At 34.6% G+C, this 20,617-nt stretch overlaps 4 protein-coding genes and 1 long non-coding RNA gene across 5 annotated transcripts in view; 3 read left to right on the top strand and 2 right to left on the bottom strand.

The window, feature by feature from the left end:
- The first annotated feature begins 1,998 nt into the window (after positions 1 to 1,998).
- Positions 1,999 to 4,843, top strand: LOC128888761 (venom allergen 3-like). The gene is made up of 6 exons (XM_054145877.1): positions 1,999 to 2,152; positions 3,357 to 3,516; positions 3,652 to 3,822; positions 4,175 to 4,256; positions 4,354 to 4,486; positions 4,550 to 4,843. The coding sequence occupies exons 2-6, from the start codon at positions 3,391 to 3,393 to the stop codon at positions 4,719 to 4,721; spliced, it is 684 nt and encodes a 227-aa protein (XP_054001852.1). The 5' UTR covers positions 1,999 to 2,152; positions 3,357 to 3,390; the 3' UTR covers positions 4,722 to 4,843.
- LOC128888772 (uncharacterized) lies at positions 4,614 to 5,824 on the bottom strand. The gene is made up of 2 exons (XR_008460330.1): positions 5,189 to 5,824; positions 4,614 to 5,057 (listed from the first exon to the last, which is right to left on the bottom strand). It is a non-coding gene; the product is annotated as an uncharacterized LOC128888772 (long non-coding RNA).
- Positions 5,825 to 5,899: 75 nt separating this feature from the next.
- On the top strand, positions 5,900 to 11,098 carry LOC128888723 (claspin-like). The gene is made up of 7 exons (XM_054145808.1): positions 5,900 to 6,718; positions 6,962 to 7,087; positions 7,203 to 7,411; positions 7,518 to 10,087; positions 10,176 to 10,306; positions 10,429 to 10,641; positions 10,725 to 11,098. Exons 1-7 carry the CDS (start codon positions 6,218 to 6,220, stop codon positions 10,941 to 10,943), a joined length of 3,969 nt encoding a protein of 1,322 aa, XP_054001783.1. The 5' UTR covers positions 5,900 to 6,217; the 3' UTR covers positions 10,944 to 11,098.
- Positions 11,099 to 11,256: 158 nt separating this feature from the next.
- LOC128888735 (uncharacterized) lies at positions 11,257 to 16,544 on the bottom strand. Its single transcript, XM_054145834.1, has 10 exons — positions 16,403 to 16,544; positions 15,134 to 15,431; positions 14,748 to 14,925; positions 13,771 to 14,062; positions 13,398 to 13,654; positions 13,138 to 13,310; positions 12,699 to 12,936; positions 12,472 to 12,625; positions 12,108 to 12,330; positions 11,257 to 12,042 (listed from the first exon to the last, which is right to left on the bottom strand). Exons 1-10 carry the CDS (start codon positions 16,518 to 16,520, stop codon positions 11,760 to 11,762), a joined length of 2,214 nt encoding a protein of 737 aa, XP_054001809.1. The 5' UTR covers positions 16,521 to 16,544; the 3' UTR covers positions 11,257 to 11,759.
- A 3,528-nt stretch (positions 16,545 to 20,072) lies between these two features.
- Positions 20,073 to 20,617, top strand: part of LOC128888733 (uncharacterized) — a 17,914-nt gene continuing 17,369 nt past the window's right edge. Inside the window, exon 1 of the mRNA XM_054145833.1 lies at positions 20,073 to 20,475. The gene's annotated coding sequence lies outside the window, so the exon portion shown is untranslated. The remainder of the gene's footprint in view (positions 20,476 to 20,617) is intronic.

Here is a 20,617-nt window from a genome sequence, read left to right as displayed (position 1 = left end):
TACCTCTATTTTTACGAATGCGTTCAGTTTTAAGTAACAAAACGTTTGTGTTTTAACGATCTGTTTCTTACGCTTTATGCTGAATTGTTATTTTCGAGAGGATTCAGTGTAATTTCACGCGTAATTGAACTCTTGTTGCGTTTTTACATCCGTTTTTAACGTTCGAGCAGACGCAGGTGCCTAATTTGACGATTCTCTCCGTTACGATTACTGGTATTTAATAAAGAAAACTTGCAGGCTGCATTGGCTGTTCGTACAACAATCCTGATTATTCCCAATGAAATCTTTTCGAATGTAATGTCTATGGTAAGTTAGTTGCATCAGGAGAGTACTCTTACAAAGTTAAACAAATTCTTGTTGCACTTTTGATATTTTAAGATTATTTTCTCTTTTTAGTTGAATGTTTAGAGCCACGGACTGTTAGACAGATTAGATAGATTATACAGTTAGAGAGTCTTTCCTAACTAACTAGTCAAAACAAATCTCAAATATAGAAAGTATTAATAACGATATATTTTCCGTAATACCAATTCCTAAATTATCATTTATTATGATTTCTAATAAAAGGAGGTAGTAATTGATACAATTAAAGTTGCAATTAAAGGGATATGCGCCTACGTGACGGCAACCGAAATGACAAAACAGCTAGTATAGGTTGCCGCATACTAGGGACACCTCTACGCCTTCGTGACGGCAACCGAAACGATAAAACAGCTACCTTAGGTTGCTGCGTACCAGGGGCACCTCTGCGCCTACGAGATGGCAACCGGGCCGACAAACCGGATAGTATAGGTTGCCGCATACCAGGGGCACCTCTGCGCCTACCATATCACAACCAGGCCTACAAACTGCCTAGAATCGGTTGCCATTCAACAGGGGCTCCGCGCCTACTGTGCGTTGAATTTTAGATTTTGGTATCAGGAGAACATGATATGCGAAGAGGTGGCATAAGAAATGTCTGCTACGTATCGAAGTTCTGGCCAAATTTTACATTTTGGTTTTACATTTCATGCAAGAGGCTCTCATAAATCATACTGCACTTGTCAAACTATAGATACGTCGTTGAAATATTGTTCCATTATTCTATTTTTGTGTGTGGAAACTAAAAACGTTGTCATATAATTACTACGTCTTAGATAATGTCAGAGTGATACGCAGTGTTTTGTTTATTTCCTTGTTGTTCAAGACCTTTGTCATTTTACTTCAAGGCATCTCATAAATAATCAATTCGGTTAATTATTTGAATTTGTCGAAAATTCATTAGGATAGCGCTTTTAAGTTGTTATTGTACACCGTGTATCAAAATTCAGTGTCTTGAAACTGTTTTTCATCAAGATCAGTTAGACTACGATACTTAACGCATCTTTATGCTGAAAATATCTTTACAAGCGTACATACAAAAATTGAGCCTCAATAGGAATTTATTTTACTCCGGATATATTATAATATGAATTTTACTTTCGATACATTTTTATATTATTAATTCAATATTAATAACATTTAACATCCGATATAAAAAGTATGATACCAGAATAATAAATGAAAATAGAGTACAGTACAGAATAATACAAAATAATACGCCATAATAGAGAATACTGTTGCATATTCTTGTGCATTCGCCCATAAATTCATAAAAATCTGTAATGATCCTATTTTATTTTACGTCTCGTTCTCATAACAGAATTTTCACACAAAAATCTCTTTCCAGGAAAACTCCGCCAACGACGAGCCGTCGACGACCAGTGATATATTGATTACACATTCATTAAAATTTATGTTACCACTCTTTTTATCGTTAAACAAAAGAATGAAAAATGAAAGTGCAAAAACTCATAGCATACATCGTAATTAACGTTTGATAGCGCTTTCTTCGTAGAATCTTGAGTATACTTTTTCGCAATTTGTACAGATATCGATTTTTATTTCTCTAGAACTAGCAAATTCACAAGGCAAGAAAAATCTAGTTAACCGGTAGGCTACCAGGTGATTCTACGAATGATCGATAAGGCCGGCGATAAATTCGAACGTGCTCGTTCGCTATTAGCTTGTGTCCCGCTGGCAATCGCAGGTGACGCTTCAAAGACGGAAAAACGACAAATATTGTACCAAAGAGTGTGTCATTCTCTTTGCACTTCGCTTATTATCTTCCTGAGTGAGTATTCTTTGATTTTTGTTTTTGTGGACCATTAACACTTTGCGGTCCTATGTCGAGTGAGGTTCGACAAAAATGTACTGAAATCAGAAAATTCAGATCGCAAACGGTTAGACATTGGTTTAATATTATTCGTCAAACAATACGACGTGTAAAGCGAGTTTATTGTTATTACGTTTCAATCCTTCCGCGAGTGTTTCGTAAATATGAAACAAAGTTTGCTTCTTTTTAAATTTAGTGTACACAATTTAGGTTGAGTTTGCTCTCGTTAGATTAGAACCAAGAGGCAAAGATACGCAAAGTTAAGTAGTTTGCATAATGATATAATCTTTAAATGATTGTATAACTTTGAGTGCCTCGAAATATTGAATATCTTGGTTGTCTAGTACATTACAAATAGGATAATTTCATATAGTGCAAGAAAACAAAATTGATGAAAATATATTAATGTTAATATATCATTTATAAAAATGAATTTTTCTGAATACTAAGTATATATTGGATAGTTTGTTCTTTTGCGAACTACTAGTACCAGACACTTGTCCCTGCTAATCTAAATCTAATCTCACTTTACACTTTACATTTTGGACTTCTTATATCTAAAGATCTTATTACAAGTACGCAGCCGTTAGCTTAAAGATTGTACGTCACGAATAATACCGATTACCAGGTCTCACACGGTTGGTCACTCTGCTTATAGCATCAAGTAGTAGTAACCGAAGTGGAGAACGAAGTTGCGAGTCCAATATGGACCTAAGAACAAACAAAAGAATTGAACAAATGATTAATAATTATTTGACAAAGGACAGACACTCGTACATCCATGCTTTAAAACTAGCTAGACTAAACTAAGGTACATAAGCAATACAATACTACATAAGCAAAAATAAGAGGGACACAAGACGCGGATGCGCGATCGCGAGATCCATACCGCTCGAAGGATCGTCGCAGATCGTCGAAGAATGAGCTCTCGCTCTTCGCATACCTGCTTGAGGTAGAGAAGGCTCGTTGAATCCATCCAAAAGCATTAATTAATGTTTAAATACAGTTATCATTTATATTCATAGCAAACATCTTCAAATAATACTACTATAACGAAATTGTAAAAGTATTGGTCCCACTTTCCGCAGCGTTCAAACAAAGGCCACTTTACTTTACTCGATTAATTGTTTTTCCGTTTTATTGCTTTGATCCCCGACAAAAGGTATATCCACTCGTTAATCACGAAAACAAAAGTAATGGCATCCATGAAGGTCATCCTCGTCGCTGCAATTGCGTGTTTGGCGATGCCAAGCGAAGCTATCGACTGCAGCAATAACAGATGCGCGCGCGATGGCCAAACACAAACTTTGTGCTTGTATCCGGTCAGTATTTAACATAATTTTGTTTATTTTAAGATAGACGATTTTTCCTAGATTTACGATTAAACGAGAAGAATGGCCATGCAGGTTTGCTTTGTCCGAATGAAAATTTATTCTGAAGTATTTTCGTTTCTCCAGAACCCGAATCCAGCACCAGCGTGTGGCAAGGTCCAGAGCACAGGCTTCACTAACAGCGAAAAGGATGAAATCGTTAACAAGCATAACGAGCTTAGGCAGTTCGTGGCCAGCGGTGCAGAACACAGAGGCAACCCAGGACCACAACCTGCAGCGACGAACATGAAGATTATGGTAGCTTGACTATTTCAAAACGTCGAATTCTTTTGCAGTATAATACGTTGAAAACGTCATCTTAAAGTATTTTTGACGTATTCGAATAGTTAACAGGATTATATGTCTTAAAATAAAGTGTTGCATCGGTTCTAGAAGAGATATTTTTTCACGAATCTGATGTCAGCGTTTAGAAAATCCGATTTCGATTTTCATCGAAATCCGTCGATTATTGTAGATTTTAGTCCGCCATTTCTAATTTTACGTATGTTTCTTCTTAAATACCTCCTTTAATCATAAATCGTCCACTGATCATGGCAAGATTGTATATATTGAGAAAGTCAGTATCGAGCGATTTGGTGAATCGTTTCAGTCTTGGGACGACGAATTGGCCACGGTAGCCCAGAGGTGGGCTAATCAATGCAACTTCGGACACGACTCGTGCAGAAGTGTCGGTAAGGCTCTAATTAACTCTCTGATGCATGAACGTTTGTTGCTATGGAACAGAGTGTCATCTCTTCAATGGCGAAATGCTATTTAATTGCATTGCAGAACGTTTCGGAGTCGGACAGAACGTGGCGCTTACCTGGACTACTGGACAACAAAACTCCAAACCGTCGGACTTGATAACGGCGTGGTACAACGAAGTGGAAAATATGGATAATCGCCTGGTGGACAAATTGACGTAAGTCTTCCACGCCATGATTTCTGAAGTAGTACTCACGACTCGTTTACTTTACTTTATCAGGAACCTTAACGGCGTGGGTCACTACACTCAATTAGTCTGGGCCGACTCGTATAAGATCGGCTGCGGTAAGATCATCTACCAGAATGGTGAAGGGAGTAACTACTACCTAGTGTGCAACTACGGTCCAGCTGGCAATTGGATCAATTCTCCGATCTACCAAAGAAGAAACTGATGAATTTACCAAAAACAAAATAATTCCACAAGTGTACTTCCACCTTTACTCCTTTTATTGTTAATGAAGTCACCTGTAATCCAAACCAATAAGCTCTAGTGAATTAAACAGCAGAGAAAGTTGATGTTAGTAGAATTATTCCTCTTACCATCCACTTTGATATTTTTTTACAGACCCAATGTAAGCACTCATGCTTTTGCTTATCATGCAAACTCTTTACAAATAAAATAATGGGTCCTTTTAATTCAAAATAATTATAAACTAACTTTACCATATATGACACGGATAAAAAAATACATATACAGGCTTAGAAGTAGTTGGGTTATCTATAAAAGTCTTCAAATTTTCTTCATTAATGTAATTAAAATTAGCTCCGAATATTTTACACACTTTGGCATGCGCTTTATCGTCATAAAATATAACACTAACAACCTAAATATTATTTTCGTTCAGTTTTATTAACAAACCTTTTAAAAATACTCCTATTTTGGGACTTGTTGGGGATTGTTTTGGGACTATCCCGTCCTCCTACAGGAGTGGGGTGGGGTGCTCATCGGGCACCTGTTGAGGGTCTATAGATCCTGTTTAGCAGTGAAATATGAAAATAAACAATATTGTTATACATTACATTTATACTAATAATTAATAATAATTAATAATATTGTTATACATTAAATAAACTTATATTCAATTACTGTAGTAGTTGGTAGTTTTGAAAACTTACTTGTGAAAACTACGAAAACAATCAAGTGGAATATCCTCCTTTTTGCATAAAATACATATTCTTTTTATTTATATAGCGTTTATTAAAATATTTTACAAGATATAAATCTGTAATTTACCACGTAACAGGTGTCTGTAACAGTCTGTATAATCTCTTTTTCTCGTTTTCTTTGTTTATATTAGACTAAGAATACCAAATATGTAACTGTGCAATTTTATAAATAAACAACGTTCAAGAAACAAAAAGAGACATCGCAGATCTATACCATTCTTTATGTATAGTAATTGTATCGAGCAGTATTGATCAGTATCGATGTTGTGACAGAAAATTTAAAATTAGTTACTTTTGCTTCAACTGAGAGCACGTGCTTATAGGAACTTTTTATTCTATGTACCATAACCTAAAACCGAACCAATCTTTACTTTCGCGCCAAATCTCAACAATCAAAATACCGATTCGCGTAAAAAAGACTACAGTTGGAAAGTTGGAAATCGTGATGTGCAGTGTGGTATAACGTAATTTTTTAATAGCACGGATTGGATCTGATTTGAATCTTCTTATTATTAATTGAATATTATTTAATAAATTTCTGTAATTCTATTTTATTTACAACTGATATGCATGTATCTTGAAACAATGACAAACAATGACCACACTATAATTTAATAATTTTGTAACAAACAATGACAGATACCAACGTGTGTTTTGGTGCAACTATTGACTTTATAACTTTCAGTCTAATAAATTGAAAAGGAATCAAATTACTTTGAAAATGACTGAAAATTGTGACGTTAACTATCCAAATGGTGACGAGGAATCTGACTTAGATACCAAAATGAAAGAAACAAAAGTGGATAGTGCGACAGCAGATCCTTCAGACAAATTGCAAAACAAATCCTTAGAAATGAATGACATTAACAGCGATGCTGACACCAATGTTTTTAATAAATCCGTAAAAGAAATTGACAAAGATCCTGTGCATGGAAATGAACTGGAGCACAACAATATTTTCAAAAAGTTTTCAAGTATAGTAGACAGCGACTCTGAAGAAGAGGATACATTTATTTCAAAGCCAAAAAGGAAGAATCCTGTTTACAATAGTTCAGAAGATGAAACCTCTGATTTCAACAAAAGTACTAAGTCTAATACACATTCGAATAAGAAAACTATTACTGCGATATTTGTTAATAGGGATTCTGATGAAACTTGTGATTATATTAATGCTACTGATAACAGAGAAGAAGTTTCAAATGGAAAAATGGGTACAAATAGTGTAAGTAGTATGGCAAATATGTATGCTTGGTAATTATCTTGGTAGCTTCTTGTAAAGCTAGTGTTTTTTGAGTCATTCCATAATAAATATATATGAACTAAACTTGCCATTAACTTAATGCTACCCTCGTAATTTTCAGAAGATAGATAGCCTTTTTGAGAAGCCAGTAAGAGAATTGTACCATATATGTATATGTACAAATAATACATAATTGAAATGATTATTCAAATTTGCATTGTACAGGTGCAAGATAGATTTAGAAGCCTAATAGATTCGGAATCGGAAGATGAAAATGAAAGACAATTGCATCCAGCAGAAAGCGGCAAACAGGCAAAGCAGAAAGGAAATCGCGAATCCAAGACAAGAAAAGTAAATACCTGAAAAGTTTCACCGTATTTTAATACATTTTTTCGATATTTTAAAGTATCAATTGCAAGTCAATTTTGTAATATGTAACATTAATAGAAATGGTATTGTATTCTAGGTTTCGTTGAGAGCTGCGAAAGATGAAGCCATGAAACAAATACAAAGCGAGACGCAGCGTTTGATTAGAGAAACAGAGATTTCTCTTCCCTACCACAAGCCAAGGCAACGAACGCTGCAAGAATTTTTGACTAGAAAGAAGGTATTATCTGTTCTTCCAAAAGCTCCTACAATGGCAGCGAAATTGAAAATGTCTTCCGCTATTGTCGAGTACGTAATTTCAGTACATTTATTTTGAATGCTATATTACAATAATCAGTATATTAATTTTGAATTATATCTCAACCTTACAATTTGCTCTTTTTTCGTCAAACAGCAAAGTCCTGAAAGAGAAAGAGAAAGAAGCTGAAATATTTTACAAGTCTTCGGATTCAGAAGAAGAAGTAACGGAAAATCATTCTTTGCCGGACAAAGAAAACACAAATAAAGGAAGTACACAAGAACTTAAGAAAGATAATGCATCGAGGAAGTTATTCGTCGATGATAATTTGTTTACTGATAATAAAGAAGAAAATAGCAATGCTTCTATAACACAGGAAATGAACGAAATTTTAATCGAAACAAAAGATATCGAAAGTACCAAGTCGATCACACACGATGAAATGAATAGAATAGGAAATAACTTAATATCGGATTCTTATTACGAAATTAATGACAACCTTGACACAAGAATAACAAATCCAGTTGAAGAGATTAAGATGACCGAAGTAGACAATTTACCAGAAAAGGAAGATATCGAAGATAAAAATAAAAACGACGAAAAAATTACGATGAAAAGTATCGATCAAGCAAATAATTTGAAAACTGCTAACGAATCCTCTGATGCATCCACTTCGAACTCTATCAGTGATTATGCGAATATTGTAAAACAATCCTTAGGAATAGTTACAGAGGAGTCAGACGACTACAACGAATACGGTTTACCTCCACCTAAATTAGACATCTCTCCAAATATCAGTGGAAAGAAATTTTTACCGAACGTGCAAAGTTTGAAGCCTAAAATCAGGGGCTCACCAGGTATAATGATCGATTTAACGAATGATATTAAACCTAACAAGAAAGGAGTAAACGCTTTGATAGATCGGTTTATGTCGAAACATTCCAAGACTAATAAACAAACCAAAAACGAACAGGATGTTAGTGTAATACAAGTTAAACAATCTTCGAATGGCCTGTCGATAACCAAAGAAATACTTCCCTACAAATTATCCAGTCTAGAAAACGAAGATCCCAAGATGAACAAACCTGGAGCGAAGTTGAAACACTTGAAGGAGGAATTGAAGCAAAAGATGGCATTGAAGCGCGACGAGGAATGGAAACAGAAAGAACAGGAGATGAAGGAGCAAGAAATCGAGTGGAACGAGTCCATCAACGAGGAAGATGATTTCAACGTACCATGTTCTCCAAGCATAGAATCATACAAAAGTAAAGCAGAGGAGGAAGATGAGGATGAAGAAGAGGATGAGGATGAATTAGAAGAAGACGATGTGATGAAAGAGAAGAAGAGAAGCAAATGTGACTTCATAGACTCCGAAGCTGAAGTCAGCGATGATGAAGAAAACGATAGGGATGAAATTATAGAAGAAGATGAAGACGAAAACTTGGAAGATGATGGAAAGGAATGTGAAAGACTAATTTTAGAAGAAGATAGCAGTACTTGCGATAGTATTAATGCATCTTCCAAACATAAAACGTTTAAACGAATCACGGGACCCTTTGAAGATGATTCGAGGTCTTCGAGTGCGGAGAACGATATGGACGCGGTAAATGAAGATAAAAACACTTCCTTTTTGCAACTAGCAAGCGTAGACATGTTCAACGAAGCTGCTAGCGACAATGAAAGCGATATTCCTGTGTCTCAAGGGCATGTTGGAACCAGTTCAGAATATCAAGCGAGTCAAACACCCCAGAGTAAGATTAACAGCTTCAATTTCGTTTCTCCCTTGACGCAATTGACAGCGTTGAATACTCGCTTGGAGTCTGAAAAGGGGGTGAATGTACAAGAAGAATCGCTTGTTAACGAATCTAATGGAATTCTCTTGGGAAGTACGCAGGACGAAGAATCGTTCCAGTCATCGCAGCACTTTAAAAAAGAAGTAACGTTGCAGAGGAAGCTGTTCCTCGATCAAACTGTTACGTTAGATGACGAGCTTCTGGAGTTATGCTCTGGTAGGTTCACGCAGGACAAGGGTAATCTTAATTTATCCAAGGAGCCTGAGGTGACCGAATCGCAACTGTTGGAACTATGTTCAGGGACGTTTACTACTCAAGTAAACAACGCTGAAAATTTAAATGTATCAAAGTCAATAGAAAAAGGTTCATCATCGATTGAGACAAATACACAAAACGAAGAGCAATCGGAGAAAAATAGAATGTTTTGGAATAAACTGAGCATTGTTTCCTCTGATGAAGAAGACGAGATAGAGAAGGAAATGGGCAAGTCGTCAAAGAGGAAAGTGAAGAAATTGGACCTTTCTGATAATGAGGATGAGATGGGCTCTTCTGTATCCAGTGATGAGGAACCAGAAGATGATAATGATAAATACGTCGACTATGACTCTGAAGAGAATGAAGTAATAGTTCCTGCAAAGAACATAAAGCAATACGCTGCTAATTTTTTGGAGGAGGAAGCTGAGCTCAGTGAAAGCGACTGTGATGTCTCTGCAGATGAAAACGAAGAGGATTTGGATAAATTGGAATTGGAAGAAGGAGACAATGAAGAAATCGATGAGGCAGAGATGAAAAATCAGTTGGGGAAGCTTCATATGAGGCAAGTATTGGATGATGATCAGAAGGAAGTGAATATGCTCAAGGAATTGCTGTTCGAAGATGGGGATTTGTTTGGAGAGAGTGTCAGAGAGCGGAAACTAAAATGGAAGAATATAGGTATGGTCGAGTGTGATTGAGTATATTTAAACAATTAATTGGATGCTGTCATTGATAGGGCAATATTAAATTATTCTGTTGGTTGCAGATAAACAGGATGGTAACGATGACTTCACACCATCAGAGGATAAGGATGGTTGGGTGGACTTATCGGATGAAGAGGATGAAGTAAAGTGGCGTAAACAGAGATACGAAAGAGAGAAATTCCTGGCAGAAAAGGTAATGAATAAATTTCATTAAGAAGGTATGTTAGTCTAGAATTTTTAAACAAATCTCTTTTTCTTTTAAAAATGTCATTGGCAAAAGATTTGTTGAACTAGGATTTGTTGAACTGTCTTTAGGGGAACGAAAAGAACGAGTTCGAGGACGTCTTAGGTGACAGTGAGATATTTAAATTTGGCTTGAAGATTCTGAAGAAGAAGCGAATCGACGAGTCTCAAACGCAAAACACGTTGGTGGAGACGCAACATTCCTCGAGAGGATCAAGAATACCTTACACTATAGCCGAAATGTTGAAATGTTCGAATTTAGAAGGCGGTACAAGTGTGCTACGAGTGAGAAATTTAATAATTATGCACATCCTTGGTCAAACTCTTACTATCGCGATTATTATCTAAAAATTGTTTGATTTTTTCAGAGTGTTATGAAGAAACGTTCCTTTCTCGCCAGAGGAGAGGAATCGCTGGCACGTTTGGCTGTCGTGGCGAAACAAAAGGATATGCATGCGTCATCCGTCAACCAAAAAAATTTTGTCTTTACCTACATCGATCCGTCCACTGATACAAAAGACGAAACGTCTACCATTAAACCAAACGCTGATCGCTCTAAAGCGAGAAAAAAACGTGATGTACTTTAATGCGTTTACATATGCAAGAGTATCAATTGTAAATGTTATAAGGGTTGCAGTAAATAAGTATACCAGATTAATGAAATTAGTGTAAATTGATATATTTTTGTAATTATATTGTATAGATATATTTTGAATAATAAAATATTACGGATGTATTGTTATTCATAAGCCATTATTAACCCTTTGACTGCGGGACGATTTTTGTTGGAAAGTGTAAGAAGCGTGGAGGAGTGAATTTGGTTAAATTTTATTTCAGGGGCCCAAAATGGAGAAGATAGAATATCTTCTAGTAAAAAAGATGAATTTATTGTGTTCCTTATAAACAATTCGCTTATATCAAATTATGATATGTACAAGAATGAAAGATATAATAAATTTTTTAACGAATCGATACACGAAACAATTAATGTAATATAGTTGATTGTTTTTGCGTAACTAATTTTAAGATAGACATACATTATAGTAAAGAGATACATAATATTTTTAAATAATTATTCTTTTGTCTTTATAATTATCTACTATAATAGAAGCAGTGATTTTTCGTACGATATCAACATTATTTTATCAATGAAAGTTTGTATAAAATATTAAATTACGATGGTGTGAATACATATATACATGATGTAGATTAATATTTTATATATGATAAATTTACTTGTTCAACTTTTTAAAATGAACGTATTCCATTGAGTATAAAAATTTGTCAGATATTTACACGTCACTACAAACATGATATTAGTACTGTTTTAAATCATTTCTTGTATCTATTGTATGATATATAATCATTTTTAATTTCTTGTTTATTGTATCTCTGTAGCCCGATTATTGAGACGAAAATTTTTTAAGTTCTTTCTTAATCGAAGCAATTAATGGAACCGCAGGATCTTCTTGTGGAAGTTGACAGTCTAACAGTATGGATTTTTTATTTATACTCGGTAGATTAGGTCTGTGAAATGGACCAGCACTCAACGGTCTGGTACCCCAAGTGCTGTGAGATTGAATCGGCACCGAATGACTATTTTCCATAATGTTTCCTTCGAAGTGCTTTTCTGCCAATAGCGTATCAAGACTTGACTTCATTTCCATTGTTGGCGAGGATGCAGAGCTGGAAGCATAAACAAAGTTTTAAACACGGCTTGGATAAACCAACTACTTTATATAGAAAAATACCTAATATGAGAAGACCTTCCTTTGGTCTTTGAAAAGATTGTAAGAACATCTGGTGTATACATAGCAGAAGCTGGTCGCGGTGTACACGATTGTATTTCTGATTTTGGATCTCGAGTTCCGAAGAGACTGAAGGAATCTTCTAAGAGTTCGTTGAGCCTTCTTCTTGCTCGACCAACAGGTGTTTTCGATGTCATGTAATTTGGATCATCGGTTTCTGATGTATCTGATGAAAGTAAAATTTATTCGTACAATTCAAGAGAAATCGAATTAAACAAACAATATTTTCATTTATAATGTCTAAAAGTAAGTAAATGTCAAATGTTTCAAGACTGATTCAAGAAGTCAATCACTGTAATAATTATACCTTCAGTAGATAATATCTGTTTTTGAAGGTTCCAAACTATAGGACCAACAACTCCAGGATCCTTGGTAGAGCTTAAACTCCTCGAAAAACCCGTATCATTGTCATTATTGTCTCGTCTAGGTAGATCTGGAGAATCAATGTCTAAATGATTGACCTGTAAAATAAATGTTTAAATAAAAATTCAAATTTAAAATAACTTTCATCATACAAAAAAAATTATTGCGTACCATGACAGGTTCTAAAACTCTAGACAAAGGTTCAACACTTTTCAACTTGGGGAACTGTTTACAAGATGGCATGGAAAGGTAAGAATGTGGTGAAGCGGTAGCTTCTTCTATGGCTTCTTGTCTCGTGTAACTGGTTTCCAAAGATTCAAGAGTTTTTGAATTATCTATCGTGTTGATTGAATTGGAAGGTCTGGGCACATCTATAGCATTTGTCCTTGAAATCTTTCCGTGCGTCAATCTGGAATTAAGAATTGTTTAGTAGATCCAATTATTCATGAATATACTGTTTATTAAATTGAGCTAAGTAACCATGGAAGTGGTAGTGCATAAAAAAAAAAATGCATGATCTGAGAGTTGATTTTAAAAAGATACCAAATACGTAATTTGATAATATTTGAATGGAAAAATATTTGTGTATTGAAGTATTTCTCATATATACCTTCTCTTTTTAGAAGAGTGCTCCCAAGTACTTGCTTCTCCCATTCTTCTTTTTGTTTCATCATCCTTCTCGCTTGAAACTTTGTAAATGTCTCCAGTAAAACTGTCATGAGTTTGAGGACTAATTGGAGATCTCTGCACACTTTCCAAAGTGTGTTTCTCGCTATCGTTCGTCTGTAAACAAAAATGATAAATTTAATAGATTAGAAGAACATATAGTACTATAGTCGGTTTCATAAATCATTGAAATTTCAAGGATACCTTAATTTCCATTTCTGGTGTTGATAAAGCAGTGTTGCTCGAACCAGCTAATTTCGGTACATAATATTGTCTTTTCTTTAGAAGACCATGGTTTGGTGGTGCAGTTACTGCACCGTGTGACCTTTTCTTTCTCGCAGTAAAAATTAATACCGCAAGAACAACGGCCAAAAGAACAAAGCCAGCACTTGCTGCACCAACCAGCAGCCATGCATCTCTTTTTCTTGACAGTGCCAATGGTCGAGATTCTTTTATATATGCTGTATGGTCAAAAAAATATATTTAACAATCATTTTAAATTTTAATAGAGTATGCAAAGATTTCTTATGTCTCAGCTTTATAAGGTCTACGTTTACTATGTTCACTAAGGACTTACGTTCACTCTGAATAAGGACTGGCGCACCAAGTTCTAGCGCAACTTCCTGAGGCGACAAAAGAGCCATGTCTTTGGCAGCTATTTCAGCAGGTACAGGTTTTCCACCCAAGTGGACGGAGTAAATCAACCTTGTGGAGCCACTTTCGGTCACACTTGTATTTTGCATTCTAACTTGAACAGTCTCCTCTGCAGAATAATTGAGTAAGTGCAAATCCAAATGTTTATTTTCTTTCAACTCTTCGATGTCATTCAACACTTGCTTTTTGGATGTTGGATGATTGTTGGGAGAAACCTGAAAGATAAATAAAACGGTACTCAGTCTTATACCTATTGTTGATTTAAATAGTATGCAGCATTCTCACTGTGGTATGTTAGTTCTATTGTGAATATTCGATAAAAGTGTCAATATCATTATATTTTTTTCTATGGAAACAGGAATAGCTTGAATGGTTCGTTATTTGATAAATGGAAGAAGATTTGTAGATTTAAAAAAATGCTAATAATTGAGTATAATATAATTCAATTTACAAGTTACTTAACAAAAGTTATTGGAAACTTGATTTTTACTTGCAAGAGTAGATATACGCACAGTTTAAAATCTTCCTAGATAAAAGTGTCTAACCCTTTTGAGCAAACCAAATCAAGATCATCTCATCGTTGGTGTTGATATAGAAAATTGGTCCATTCTAGTGTCTTTACATTGGACAATTGCCACTGTATGTGTTGTAATGTGAACACTGTTTTATTTTGACTTTTTTTCTTCTTTGTATAACTGTTACTTCTTCAATTGTTCTTAAACAAACGAGTGTATGGCCGAATTGTGTGCAATTGTGAATGTTTGAGTAGCATGCAATCCTTTTGTAATCTAAGAATATATATTAAATACATAGTTAAAGATAAAATACAATTCATAGAACATAAAACTTCCAATGAAATTCTCTAATAACAGATATAGTAAGTTTGTTTAAGAAGTTCACCTTGCTTTTAACGAGCATTCGTTTTCCTATGTCTCTTTGAACTAGCGGAATCGTCTGTAAAAGACCCAGGTGATGTTTCTGATGTCTTGAGAATGCAGTTCGATATAAACGCGCTAATTTTAACTCGATGTTAGGCGGTACAGTTTCACCAGCGCGAAGAACTGTTAGCAACCAGTATCTAAAACATAACAAACAAACACATATTCATAAACACAGATATAAGATGAATAAGATTACCTTACATTCACACATTTACACATGCAATTCAATAATATGATAACTTCACAAAAAGTTTCACAAAGGTAAGGGATAACTAACTAGAGGTTTGACAATTCTTATGCAGCTTTAAAAATACATTTTGTTGTTATGGTTGAAAAATTAAGAACCTTGGTCCAGGATCATCCCCAACTAAGATGCCAATATTTTTATCCTCTCTATCATCCAATGTAGGAGTTGGTTTGATACAAGTGGTACATTGTGGTGTATGAGGTTCGGATTGATGGGGTTCATAGTTCTCCTCCTCCACAGGCAAGTAGAGCGTAACTGTGCGAAGAATTGTCCTGGTATCATGAAATGCACGGTTTAAATCTATCCACGATGGAGCATCTTCAGCATCTGTCCAAAAGAAATCTTGCAGATGCACTCGACGTCCTGGCAGGTGCTCGATTACAATTATTTCATCCTCTGGAATCAAATACAATTTGCAAACAATTAGTGAAATAATATATATAGTATAGAATAATAATTAAATAATTTTATGTAGATGTATAATTACACTGTATAATATACAGTGTATGATATATTTTTCAGTGGTTTAAATTTCTTCTAATATCATCAGTTGCTTAAATTCAATTTAGTTTAGTTTGTTCATCGCTAAATGATTATTCCAATGGAAGTAATTGGAACCTTTGAAAATTGAAACCATCAATAGGAACTGATAATATTTATTACGTTCTCAGATAATTTATTTGTAGAGAATACTCTTAATTTGTTTAAAGCTGACTTCTTCTAGTAGAAAATAATAGTTATGTACTTACACTGACTTACACGTATAATACGTTAGGTTATGTGTGCTGGGAAGCGTAATGGTGATAATAGTATCGATTGGTCGATACGCACCTTCAGCTTATCGTTGAATTATTTAAGCTACTTTTTACAGTTTGTCTACATTGCCTAAGTTTTCTTGGATGACATAAAGTCGACTAGTTCGAGTCAATACGATTTGTGTTTCATGTTACAATTTCACTTTGGGCTCTATAGCAAAGAAAATTGTCAACTGAACATTGATTTCGTAATTTAATTGACTAATCTGACAGAAAAATTTAAAAGTCAATTCACATAATGTCACTGTTCACAAACATTATAAAAGAAATACGAAAATTGAGCGATCAAAAGAAACTTGTTGCATTGAAACAAAATTCGTAATGTCTCTGCATATTTTAAATATGCCTCCAGTATTCCATGTGCGATGTAACAATATAGAGGAAAGACAACTTAAAATTTTCTAGGAAAGATGGAAGAGACGAATAAAAACAAACAAAGCAAATTGCGAATTTCAGGATATAGCTATTTCGAATGTAATGTCAAATAATCTGAAACTGTTTACGTAGCAGACAAGAACTGTCAATGCTCGATGTTATAAAATGGACACTGACCAGCTCCCGGTGGAAGGGAGGCTTGCACTTTCAAGACGTTGAAATTTTGCAGAAGAAAAATTACTATTGCACTGAATGAAACCGACAACACAGAACGCAAAACACCGCAAACAGGCATTGCGTCGAACGTTCCCCGCTCTGACTAAAGAGAGGGAAACGCCATTAAACATATAGTTGAAACAGAGAAGCGAAACTATTACCGGAAACTTTATTAATGTTCATGTATCTAAGGGCGCCGACTGAACTAATTTTTCTCATACATTCACACTTTTTACTTTTTTCTGCATATTTATATAATATTACATGGTAATATTCATGATTTAACTTCTAATTGTTGATTTGTATACTAATAATTGACCGATATCATGTTTTTTAAACAAATAGAAATCGCGAACAATATGGAGCCATCTAGCGACGGGAAATGGGAACTATTTCACGACAACTTGGGCGGTTTGCAAATAAATGGCGCGACATTTTTCGGTATTTCTATTTATTAAAATAACTTAATATTAGTACATTATTAGTGTACAAATCAACAATTAGAAGTTAAATCATGAATATTACTATGTAATATTATATAAATATGCAGGAAAAAATATAAAATTAGAATATAATAAATTCCGAAATTGTAAGCGGAGCTTGTAATCTTTTTAATGAAAATGAATCATCCTCGAATCTATTTGATGCAAAGGAACCTTTATCGGATAAAGGAGAGCCATAACGTAGTTAAGAAAGGTTGAATTGTGAACTGGAATGTACAGAGAAAGCGGTAAATTATTGGAAAAGTGGAAAGAGGAAGCTACTATCACTCGAAAGTGTCCAGCAAAAGTTTAAGAAAGTAAAATCAGTATAACAATTACACGGGTAGCAACAGTGCTTAGTAAAGGGTAGCGCGCCACGAGAGAAACTGTTGAAAATATTATGGTATGTCTTCAATCAATTCTGCGTAGCTAGTGATCCGAATGCAATAATTCATAATAATTATAAACTCAGATAGTTTTTCTACTTCTTCTCTTAATGTTTCCAATGTTGAAAGAAAGTAATCTCTAAATTATGTTTTGAAAGTGGCGTCAGCCAATCTTTAACGTGACGACGTTCTTTTCTTTTCTTAAACCTTTTATAGTACAAGTAAAACCTTTGTATAATAAAAACAAGTAAAAACTGTTTAAAATTTTATGTATATTATTATGTATTATTATAGTATATACAGGGTGTACCAAAAATCTTGGAGGTCCTTGAAAGAAGTGGTTCGGGGGGTGATTTGAAACAAATTTTTCCTTAGCGAAAATGTTGTTCGGGTCTTCGTTGAGGAGATATTAATAAAAAACCCCGATCAATCAGAGCGCGAGTATGCCAATGAAGCGTAGGGTACGCTACTGCCGGTGCTCCACCGGTATACTCGCGCTCTGATTGGTCGGCCGCCCAGCGCGTAGCGTACGCTACCGCGAACGCTACAACGGTATACTGGCGCTCTGATTGGTCGGCCGCCTAGCTACCGCGGCCGCTCTACCGGTATCCGTGCGCTCTGATTGGTCGGGTCAGGTCGGGTCTGATTTATCAATTTTGATAAAACAAAATGTATAATAATCACACTAAACAGAAGATGAATGATAACAATTTAAATAGAAGAAATAGGACATAGTATTAATAATATTAACAAACATTCAGCTATCTTTAAAAGATCTTTACAATCACCTTGAAAATTTATTCATTTTAATCCATCAAGCTTGTTTTCAAAATGTATTTCTTAACAAACCACTCTCCCTAAATAACTTTTGCAAACACATTTGTTTTATATCTTCATTCCCTCGCGAATTACATTTAACCGTTCCAAGTTAAACGAAACACCCTACGAGTCAAATCTGGGTTAAGGCTGCGTTAGATTTTTTCCAGAAGGCGACCATAATTCGAGTTATAGAAAGTTAAACGAATTAAAGTGACAATCAATTGATTAGAAGCTCGTGGCTTGAATCAGCACTTTCGATCCTTCGATTCTGGATCTCTGCTTCGGAGGAATCGATCGCGATTACGTAATCGAAGGGGAATCCTGAAAAAATAGTTCAGCTTCCGCTGTAAAATTATTTAAATCACATAACAGGAGACTGAAAGCGAGCGCGCCGCCCCATGCTCGCTATACTGTCTGCTTTTCTTCTGACCGATTACCTTTCCCACGCCGGCTTATAGGAGCATAACCGCGTTTATGTTGCAGTCTGCCGCGCGCACTTAGTCACACGAGTATCACACATACACACGCCTAAACTTAACATACGGCTATGAGAAATTCTCATTGCGAGGGCGATTGTCTGTTGCAACAGCAAAACCTAGCCACTGATCCAGTTTGAAAATCGTGTGGAATCCTCGGCGGTGTGATTAAATCACCGACAAATCGGGATTTATCGTAACCATAAACGCGGTTGCTCGAAGAAGTTTGTACGAGCCAAATTCAATTATCGTAAATTTCGCTGATTGAAGGATATTAGTAGTTTCAAAGATTTTAGAATAATTAAAGAAAGGTATATTAATTTTTCAGATAGGTAGATTTTAGGTAGAAAATAAAGGGAAGAAAAAGAAATTGATTTTTGTTATATTAAAAGGGGAATGACTTGATATTAAGTCAAGGTTAATACTAAACAACAATTAATACAATTTTCTATGGAAACGTTTTGCTTAATTTTCTATGATTAAATTAGTATACAAAGTATATCAGCATAGAAATTAATATAGTAACATCGTGGTTAATTTATTAATACCAATTTTATTTTATGCATACTATGGACTGTTGCTTATTTGTTAAAATTGTTTAATTTGCAAGGATTAAATTCATGTTCAAAATATATAATATATTTATAATATATTATTCTTCTTTTAAAATTACTATCACTTCCTATTTATCGTAATTATAATACATTTCAATTATTACATTTTCTAATGTAATTTCTCTATTAATTTGTCGAGAATTAAAATGTATAGATCGAGAGAGAAGAGATGAATTAAATTAAATTGTTATGTGTACAGGATTTGAAGTTGTGATCATTGTTTACAACGGGTACAATTATCTTCGTCCATTTGATCGCATTCGAAAACAGTGGTCCAGTTTTCTTAGTAACCCGGTAGTTTGCTCTCGAATTTCTTATAATACATTCACCGTATCGCGTTCACCTAAGCGGACACAGTGTCGTGCCTACCTTTCCATCGACTTCGTTGCTATTATTTATCTCGTGGTATTAGTTACATGTTTACGCTACTTTTTATTCTGATTTTTCAATTGTATCTTCGACTATTTACTCCTTGAATCATTAGCAAAGTAATCGAGTTACAGGAAATTAGTTTCTTTTTTTTATATATATAAATAGTAGGCGAATCGAAGAAAGGGAAAGTAATCTTTTATATTTACGTAGCAATCGAATTCAAGAAGATGGAGGGGGAAGAAATTAATTTTTCGTATTTAAGCAGGAGTAAAAGAGGAAGAAGAAGAAGAAGAAATTCATTTTTTTATATTTAAATAGTGGACGAATTGAAGAAAGGGAAATTAAACTTCCATATTTAAAAAGGGGTAATTATTATATCTTTCATACAGTAGTAATTGAAAAATAAATGAATGTAACCTTCTAAACAGTAGTAAATGGGATCTAAATAAAATATCTTCTGAATAGTGATAATTGAGATTTAATTGGAAGTATATCTTCTAAACATGAATTTTATTCCTGATATTTGATATATTTTTGAAATTATGCACATCCTCCTACATTTTCCTCTATTTTCACTTGCCATAAATGCATGAACATCTTCGGTCTACTAATTAGTATAGTTACAGAGGTCTTGAGGTATTCCACATTTCTTCCTCATGCTTTCCACATTGTCCTCACGCAATGACCATATTTTTCATAATTTTCATTCTATATTTACACTTGTATGATACACATTAACATACAATTGGAAACATTTGGAAAATTGGTCAGCAAAGTTTCTTCCTCAAACTCTTCATATCGTACCCACATAGTGCTCATAATTTTTACTGTGCTTATAAATAGAATAATACAAATAGAATATTTAGGGAGTAAGTAGAGATTAAGGTGTTTGTTGTCGGTATTTTACATACAGCGATATTCAGTTAGAAAATTGGTTTGCAATATTTCTTTCACAAATTTTGCACAGTTTACCCCACACGGTGTTCATAATTTTTACTGTACTTGCAGAGAGAATAATACAAATGGA

The sequence above is a fragment of the Hylaeus anthracinus genome, unplaced genomic scaffold (genome assembly GCF_026225885.1).
Source record: "Hylaeus anthracinus isolate JK02 unplaced genomic scaffold, UHH_iyHylAnth1.0_haploid 11994, whole genome shotgun sequence".
In the NCBI taxonomy this organism is placed as follows: Eukaryota; Metazoa; Arthropoda; class Insecta; order Hymenoptera; family Colletidae; genus Hylaeus; species Hylaeus anthracinus.
Note: the sequence above shows the minus strand (reverse complement) of the source record. Positions and strands in the feature narration are given on the sequence as shown.

What these genes read in the sequence shown, in the direction of transcription:
- LOC128888761 (XM_054145877.1), top strand. Translation starts at nt 3,391, where the DNA reads ATGGCATCCATGAAGGTCATCCTCGTCGCTGCAATTGCGTGTTTGGCG. An exon ending in AAACTTTGTGCTTGTATCCG is followed by an intron (nt 3,517 to 3,651) that starts GTCAGTATTTAA and finishes TCGTTTCTCCAG; the next exon opens with AACCCGAATCCAGCACCAGC. An exon ending in CGACGAACATGAAGATTATG is followed by an intron (nt 3,823 to 4,174) that starts GTAGCTTGACTA and finishes GAATCGTTTCAG; the next exon opens with TCTTGGGACGACGAATTGGC.
- LOC128888735 (XM_054145834.1), bottom strand. Translation starts at nt 16,520, where the DNA reads ATGCCTGTTTGCGGTGTTTTGCGTTCTGTGTTGTCGGTTTCATTCAGT. An exon ending in AGTCCTTATTCAGAGTGAAC is followed by an intron (nt 13,655 to 13,770) that starts GTAAGTCCTTAG and finishes TTGACCATACAG; the next exon opens with CATATATAAAAGAATCTCGA. An exon ending in ACAGATATTATCTACTGAAG is followed by an intron (nt 12,331 to 12,471) that starts GTATAATTATTA and finishes TACTTTCATCAG; the next exon opens with ATACATCAGAAACCGATGAT.
- LOC128888723 (XM_054145808.1), top strand. Translation starts at nt 6,218, where the DNA reads ATGACTGAAAATTGTGACGTTAACTATCCAAATGGTGACGAGGAATCT. An exon ending in ACTAAAATGGAAGAATATAG is followed by an intron (nt 10,088 to 10,175) that starts GTATGGTCGAGT and finishes TGTTGGTTGCAG; the next exon opens with ATAAACAGGATGGTAACGAT. An exon ending in GCGGTACAAGTGTGCTACGA is followed by an intron (nt 10,642 to 10,724) that starts GTGAGAAATTTA and finishes TGATTTTTTCAG; the next exon opens with AGTGTTATGAAGAAACGTTC.